At 43.6% G+C, this 8,395-nt stretch overlaps 1 protein-coding gene across 1 annotated transcript; it reads left to right on the plus strand.

Annotated features, from left to right (window-relative positions):
* Positions 1–430: 430 nt before the first annotated feature.
* LOC128911330 (opsin-VA-like) lies at positions 431–7,895 on the plus strand. The gene is made up of 5 exons (XM_054206034.1): positions 431–791; positions 2,285–2,495; positions 3,140–3,257; positions 6,610–6,849; positions 7,665–7,895. Exons 1-5 carry the CDS (start codon positions 431–433, stop codon positions 7,893–7,895), a joined length of 1,161 nt encoding a protein of 386 aa, XP_054062009.1.
* Positions 7,896–8,395: the final 500 nt, after the last annotated feature.

Genomic DNA, 8,395 nt, shown 5'->3' on the forward strand with positions numbered 1-8,395 from the left:
ATTTTCACAATGCTAAAGGTCAGGGCGGGTTCCAAGCAAATGCTTCATTTTCCCCTGCAGGGTGGGGTGATCTGAGGGATGTTTGAGCTCTGCTGTCGGCTGCTGCAGAAGGAGGAAACCTGCAGCTTCTGTAGCCAGGTTTTACTACAGATAAAGAGACGTCTGCAGCAGGCGACTACGGGCAGAGAGGGGCAGAGGTTGCTCTGAGAGATCTTCTCACTCATTCCTGTTCCCACATTCACTGCACAGCACTAAACTTTCCTCCGACCAAAATTTTGTTTCCTGGACTATTACCGGAAAGCAGAAGCATGGAGAGTGTGTTCACACTTCTCTTGGAGACAGCAAATTTCTCCTTTTAATCCTGAATATTATTTACAGATTAGAAACTCCAGTATTATACAACATTATTTTTGGCAGTGGGAGAGAAAAAATGGATGCATTTGCAGCACCTGAAAATGAGTCGCTGTTGCCCAGTTCCTCTGGTCCTGACAGGTGGGATCCTTTCTGCCGTCCCCTGGACTCCATCCAGCCCTGGCACTTCAGGCTTCTGGCAGCAATAATGTTGGTGGTGACCTCCCTGTCGCTTGCTGAGAACCTGGCTGTAATCCTGGTAACTTTTAAGTTCAAGCAATTGAGACAACCTGTCAATTACGTTATAGTCAATTTGTCTGTGGCTGATTTCCTGGTCTCACTGACTGGTGGCACCATCAGCTTTTTAACGAATCTGAAAGGTTATTTTTACATGGGATACTGGGCTTGTGTACTGGAAGGATTTGCCGTCACATTTTTTGGTAAGCCAGATTTTGTTTGTAGTTGTATGTTCTTTTGCTTCAACTTCCTTCAACGTATTCTGCCAGTTTTCCTGCAGTGTCCCAGCTCACTGACTTTGCATGCTCTGAACTCACTGGTTCCTTCCCCAGTTACACTTTGTGTAGCGGATCTCATGTGTGAGTGAATAACGTAGATCACTATCTCTGTCATGTGTCAGTGGCTTGTCGCATGTATACTGGTCATTGAATATGTTTAATATAATGAGAAAAAGCTTGCTAATAGAAAAACAGCGTTGTGGAGGTTTTGGTAAAACAATGTCAGGAAAAAATTCACTATGTTTAGCTATTTTCAAGGTTTGTATTTAGGTTCGTGCATATGTGGATAAGTAAGAGAGAGAGAGAAAAACGGCGAGTGGCTGCTCTTAAACTGTGGAATGTATCAGGGCAAGGAAAGATCTCATGTTAGCCACCCTGCAGTGGCTCAGGGACCGGGACACACCTGGAACAGGCACTCCAACACCAACACCTTTTTGTGATTCTTTTTCTTGACTTGCAAGTATTAGAAGTAAAAGGGAAAACCCTCACCACATAGTTCCCTGTGTAAATACAGCTCTGCGGAATAAATGGGGAATTAGTTTAAAACAGGACACCTTATTTGAGACAGATGTTCACTCCTGCCTCCCTGTTCCTGTTTGTGAAGCTGCGTGGCAAAGGCAGCCTCCCAGCTCTTGTCACTGCTCCAAACGAAACACGTTGCTGATCCTCAGCTGAGGAGTCCCGCAGGTGCTCTCAGCCTGGTTAAGCTAGACAGAGGTGAGGGACAATGCTACTAAACCCTTCTGTGGGATGTCAGCCATGTCCCATGGGGAACAGTCAGGCTATTTGAAGATTTTGGTGGCTAACCAGGTGATATGTGCCTAATAAACTGATACTTTGATGTTGTGGGCAGCTGTCTGTAGGTGAGTTTTATAACACTGATATATGACATTTTCTTGCAAAGATAGCATTCAGAAGATATATCTTAATTTGTTAATTTGGAAGCTACACATAATTTGCAGCTTTTCAGAGTAGAACCAAATGAAAAAAAAAAAAGTAATTCAGTTAAATGGCCAGATTAGCTGATTGGTTTTGTAGTCATTATAACTTAGACTGACAAAGTAGACAAAAAGAAAATCTTGTGCTCTTAATACATATTAGAATAATGCACATAAATTGTACGCCCTTTCATAACTTGGCTTGATGGAAAAGATGCCTGATGTGGTGGGCAGTCAAACACTGGAACAGGTTGCCCAGAGTGGTTGTGGAGTCTCCGTCTGTTGAGATACTCAAAACCCAACTGGACTTGGCCCTGGGCAACCGGCTGTGTGGACCGTGCTTGTGGGGGGTGCCTGGGTGTCAAAGTAGATGGATTTCAGAGATGCTTTTCAACCTAAACAATTCTGTGATGTGGGGTCGTGTTTGCTTTTCAGTGAATCTGCCCGATTTTTGATGGTGACTGTGCTTTCTTACTACAGGCATCGTTGCTCTATGGTCTCTTGCTCTGTTGGCTTTTGAACGGTACATTGTGATCTGCCGCCCTTTGGGAAATACGCGCCTGAGGGGGAAGCATGCAGCCCTAGGCATTGCCTTTGTGTGGACCTTTTCCTTCATTTGGACCATTCCACCAACAATGGGCTGGAGCAGTTACACCACCAGTAAGATTGGAACTACTTGTGAGCCCAACTGGTAAGGCCGCTCTTGCAGAGTATGATAAAGAAATGAAACTTGCAGCTCAGAACGTCTCAGGGGCAGGAATTTAAAGGAAAGGTTTAAAGATGATGTACATCTCTGCAAAAATGGACATAAAGAAATTTGTAACAAAACTCAGCAAAATTTGCCGTGAGCAGATTTAAAAAAGAATAATTCTAAAGGGAGGATCTTCCATCTCTAATAAAAATAACCGTCCTATACCTTGTGCTTTTTTCAGAATTCAAAGAGGACAATGAGAGATATTTTTCAGAAGACAGGACAAAGCCCCAAGCAACCTGGTCTGACCCCATAGCTGCCTCCACTTTGAGCAGGAGGTTGGACGACACGTCCCTTCCCACCTGAACTGTCCCACAGTTCTGTCATACTGTCCCTATGGCCACAGGATCCTGTCCTCAGTTCTGTCATACTGTCCCTATGGCCACAGGATCCTGTCCTTGCCACAGCCAGGGAGGTGGCCCAGGGCTCCATCTGCTGATAGGACTAGAGCTGTAAAGAGGCACTTAGAATAAAAACAGTTGACAAAAATACTAGGGGCAGCTTTGAAGAGCAAAATTAACACTTCAAGAAAACAATACCACATGTTAGTAATACATACAGAATGTATTTTGTGTTTTATACAGGTACTCGGGAGCTTATACTGACCATACGTACATTATTGCATTCTTCACCACCTGCTTTATAGTGCCTTTATTGGTGATTTTGGTATCCTATGGAAAACTGATGCGGAAGCTACGAAAGGTAAGAGGCAGCACTTACAAGTAAACTTTTAAAATGTGTATGTATGCAAACATTGGGAATTTTTCTGATTGATTTTCTATAAAGATCAGACATAAACAGATCAAATTTCCAGGCAGCAAATGCACTCAGTTATCATCCCATGTTATATAGTTATCCTTAATACATAGAAATTCATGCTATGGTTACAAATGACTTTTCAAAGTGTGCAGTTTGCAGCACTTACCAGTACATCTCATCAACCAAACATCATACAAATAACGGAATGTCTCCCTCATAAATAAATAAATTGAATGACCCACTATTGGTTTATTTGCAATTGTACTTCAATTCAGTGACGTTTCTTAAGACTTGAACCAGGTATATCAGAATTTAGCTTAAAATGACTGCATTTGTAAATTTTAAGAGTGCTGGCTAATACTCTATACCACTTGCATGCAGAATAAGATGTAGCATTTGTAAATAATGTCATACTGTTTAGTAAATAAAATATGAGATTGTCCAGGAACATTTAAAAGACTTGAGAAATGCTTTTGAATTTTATTTAATGATTATGTTGTTGATCTGATCCAAAAGAGAATCTGCAAAAAGTGAAAAAGAAGACAATAGAATAGGAAAATTCCTATTTGGGACAGGATTTGGGGACAATATTTTGGGACAATATTGCTATTTCTGTTTACTGAAAAGTTGCTTTGTCATAACTGCTTCAGAAATAAATTCAGTAAAGTTCTTCAATTTACTCATGTTTTTAAAGTATTTGGGGTAGTCAAATGCTGGTATTTATTCTGAATGTTGTTTTCTCTAAATAAAACAAAACAGAAGGGAAATGCAAAAATATTTTATTTATTCATTAGAAAATACAGGTTAGAACGTGCGTAGTTCGGGTGACATCGCAATTCCTCTAAAGTGATTTTTCTTGATCTCCTCCTCCAGGATGCATTTAGGGGCAGGAGGTTAAATGGCTGTGGGAGGTTGATTTCAGTATTAAGCACAAGACGTTTCTGGAGTCGAATGTGACCTGCAGCATGGGCGCGTTGCTGCTGGCAGTGCTCGTGGTGGGGTAGTACAGTGTCTGCTGGTGGGGGGTGCAAATGACAAAATATAGAGATGACTGAAGAAAATCATTGCTGCTGGCTTGGACTCTCCTAAGAGAACTTGTAAAACCATGATTCTGTTTTCTGAATATCCATCTGCAGGGATTGGGAGGGGTCCACCTCCAGGAGGGTGTCCTGGGAGGGAGAGCCCATGGGGTGGCCCGGTGGCCTGGCATGAAAGGGAGGGATGTTAACCCAACACAGGGGGTGTGAAGGAAACAAGACCACTTGTCAAGCACCCAGCACTGTGATGGGTCTGCCAGAGCAGTGGCCAATGTTCTACTGAGATGCTTCTGGAGATGCAAAAAAAGGACCATTTCCTTCCTCTGGGACAGCCACTTAAGAGGCGGCAAGTTAAAAACAAAGTAGGGGAGATGAGGAACAAGGGAGGCAATGAAGGAAAATGTCACCATCAGAAGAAGCCAGTGGGTGGTCCATCTTGCCATTTGGGCCAGGTTGGGATGTCTTCTGGAAGACTGATCTGTGCCATGTGGTGGGTCCCAGTGTTGGGCTGGAGGCACTATGGTGTGATCTTCCTAGGCTGTCTCTCCCACTCCTCTCTCCATTATCCAGAAAGAATAGCAGTAATATTTAAAATGTCACACTTCTCGGCAAGTTGTGTGTTTCACACTCCCCTTGCAGCTTGGAGACCTGTCAGACCACAGGGTCAGGACACGCTGGGGCGGCTTCAGGACGCCTTGTCACAAATGGTTCATCCGTGGCTCATGCCAGTGCTTGCCCTGGGCTTTTGTTGGCTTTTAGAGAGGTGTAACTGACGGAGTTGGCCTCTGTTACTTAGAACAGCTTAAAACACAGTCTGGTGCAGAAGAGCCAACCACCTGCAATATATTCTGTAAATTTATAATGAATTGCCATAAGGCTCTATCTCACAACTAAGCTAATATTTGAAAATCTGACTATGGTGAATAGGCACCAGAACTGGGGTCTTGATGTTCCCAACCAACCCTCTTCCCAGATTTTGCCTGCCCTGTCCCATGGCTGCCACAGGGCGGACGTGGTCCTGAGTGGCACCGTCTTGTCGTGGTACACCCTGCTCGTCCCTCAGTCCCTCTGACCCCAGCTTCACGATGCCAATAGTAGCTTTCAATACAACTGCAAAACTAATGAAAGAAATGAATCTTTAGGAAAAGATCTAATTAACAGTTTACAACGGAGATAAATTATTGTGTCTCTATTCCTTTGTTTGTAAGATAAGCACCAGTACATGGTTCCTTATCAGTTTCATGTTCTCAGTTTTACAGGGAAAGGAATCCACTGCCATCCACGAAAAGCCATAGCTGAGAAAGAGGCCAGGCTGATGAGGCACAGACGAGACAGTCAAAAGCACAATCCAGGAGATTGTGTTCCTTCCGCAGGGTGACTGCAAGGGAGGCTGGGCTGCTCTCTGTGTAGGTACAGTGAATACGAAAAAATGCTATAGAAATGCCATATATTGGCAGGGAATATCTTAGGGATACTGCTCCTACCAGTATCTAGATACAAAATGTTGTTTAGTCGGCTTTCCTGCAAGCCAAGAAGTCTAGTTTTATTGGTCTTTGGGCAGATCCAGAGCTGCTGTAAGCTGAGGTAGCTCCGTTGAAGTTAGTGATGTACAGCAAGTTGTATCACCCAAAAATGTAGCCCTAATTTCTGTTTCACATTTTTAGAGGTGACTTAGTGTTATCAGCCACTGCCAGTCACTCATTCTGTCAGGGGTCATTGTATTCTGTTATTTGGCATTCTAAATAGAGGCCAAATCTTGTTTCTGATTTGACTAAAATCATTAGGATTACTTTTCGCACATGTGGACTTTAAAGGCATTTCTGCACTCCTTGGGGCAGCACCCATGAAGTTACCTGAGCTACACTGACTTTTGCGAGGCTGGACAGCAAACCCGTGCCATCGCTTCGCTCCTCATGGCCTGGCTGAAGGTGGCTTGGGAGTGTCTGCAGGCTGCAGTCGTGATGGACTGCAGTTTCTGCATGGAGATTGCCCCAGTAGTTACATTTTCCTCTCAGTTTGGCAATACAAATATAAAGATACTTAAGCCAAGGAAAAGTTAATAATGGCAGTATGCAGTAATTCATGTCCCCCAGCAGTGACATCGCCACCCTGTGGTCCAGTGACAGCATCCCTGTGTGCCGTCGTACTGAAGGAGAGTACATCTTTCCTTCCGGCGTGGCAGAGGATTAGCCTTCCTAGGCTCACTGGTTGAAGGCCTTGTTGTTTGTTTTCTCGAATCCCCTGTCTTTTCTTCAAAGGTGTCAGATACACAAGGCAGGCTGGGAACTACCAGGAAACCTGAGAGACAAGTGACCAGAATGGTGGTTGTTATGATTGTTGCCTTTCTAATCTGCTGGATGCCGTACGCTGCCTTTTCTATCCTGGTGACTGCATACCCCTCCATTGAGCTGGATCCTCGTCTGGCGGCAATTCCAGCTTTCTTTTCCAAGACAGCTACTGTTTATAATCCAATTATTTATGTCTTTATGAACAAACAGGTAACGTATGCTCTCAAAGTGTCTTTAACACTCGTTTTGTTATTTTGTCTTGCTTTATAATGAATTATTTCTACCTACCTACATGTTAGTTAACTACCATGGCAATATCCAGCATTTAGAACTAAAAAAACCATAGTCACTGTGTATCTATCTACTGGAAGACAGTGTAAGTCTCTGTGCCTTATTAAAATACAAACATGAACAATTATTAGGTTTAGACAGTATAAAGCAAAATCAGCCCTTAGTGAGCATCAGCTAGTTTTCTGTATGAAAATTCTATTTTCGAGGCTGTCCCACCACATTTTTGAAATTCTTTAGGAATGCAACACCAGTGGGTTGATTTTGAGATGGGGTAGAAGTTTTCAATTGCTTGAATTTGTGTCAGGGGAAATGCTGCGTTTGTGGTTGGTTGTATGGGGAGGGTGGAAGCATTGCACGTGCCTATGGGACAGCGACCTTTCTTCTCCGGGGTGGGGCAGAGGGTTGGATGCAGAGAAAAAGAATTGACAGGGGGGTGAACCAGAGTGGTGCGTGTTCACTCTGGTAGCGGGCCTGATAATAAACTCAAATAGATTTATTCGAGCAGAGGGATGGCATCAAGCAGAGTATAAGCACAAAAGTGAAAAGAAGAAAAAGAGTAAGGTGACTGTTCAATAAGAAGTGATGAATACATTTATTTATTTATTCAGTGCTGCAGAGAACACTATTGCTTGTCTCACATTTTGTGGACAGTACCCTGACACAGACTGCTTTATTAGAGATATTTTAAAATTGCTTATGTGTTTTGATTGATCTCCTTTTTTTCAACTTTCTAGTTCAGGAAGTGTCTGATTCAGATGTTCAGCTGCAGTGCCATCGAAACTGCAGAGTCCAACATGAACCCAACCTCAGAGAGAGCAATGCTAACCCAGGACAAACGAGGCAGTGAGATGTCCACCATGGCAGTACGTAGCACCATCTCTAAGAGGAAAATTGGAGATGAACACAGGAATTGCCGATCTTTTGCTCAGTTGGAAGCTTCAGAAAACAAAATCTGTCCCATGTAGGGTGGGAGATATGACCATTAGCGCAGTGCTGCATCATATTTCCTAGTTACCACCACTTCATAAAAAAAATGCTGTCAGTGGGGACATGATGCTCCTGTGGACACTGACTTTTGAGATTCTGGGCTCCTGAGTGCTTGTAAGAGTTTCTTGGCTCTGCAGTTGCAGTCAAACACCGAGCCATGAGGTGAGTCCCTTCCTCCTCTGTGGTGCTCTTCCCAATCCACAGCCTGCTTCTTCCTGAAAATGACGTCGGGAGCCCCGTGTTGCTCTGCTGGCTGTAACACAGCAAGGATAGGAGAGCTTTACAGTGGTGATGGGGCCTTGGTACTCTGGACAAAAACTTGAAGTGGCGCATGGCTTCAATATGCTAATGGTCAAATAAGTAATATATAGCACCCAGCTGACTCCGTTTCAACCAAAGGAGGTTCAGGGAGGAACAGGTCTGAGTGCTTTTTTGGTTTGTTTGGGTCTTTTCACTAAAAAAGCAGAGAAAGCCAGAG

The sequence above is a fragment of the Rissa tridactyla genome, chromosome 6 (assembly GCF_028500815.1).
Source record: "Rissa tridactyla isolate bRisTri1 chromosome 6, bRisTri1.patW.cur.20221130, whole genome shotgun sequence".
NCBI lineage: Eukaryota > Metazoa > Chordata > Aves > Charadriiformes > Laridae > Rissa > Rissa tridactyla.

Bases quoted from the DNA above. Each gene is read 5' to 3' on its own strand.
- LOC128911330 (XM_054206034.1), top strand. From the start codon at position 431: ATGGATGCATTTGCAGCACCTGAAAATGAGTCGCTGTTGCCCAGTTCC. The intron at 792-2,284 runs GTAAGCCAGATT...TTCTTACTACAG, and splicing joins ATTTGCCGTCACATTTTTTG to GCATCGTTGCTCTATGGTCT. The intron at 3,258-6,609 runs GTAAGAGGCAGC...TTTTCTTCAAAG, and splicing joins TGATGCGGAAGCTACGAAAG to GTGTCAGATACACAAGGCAG.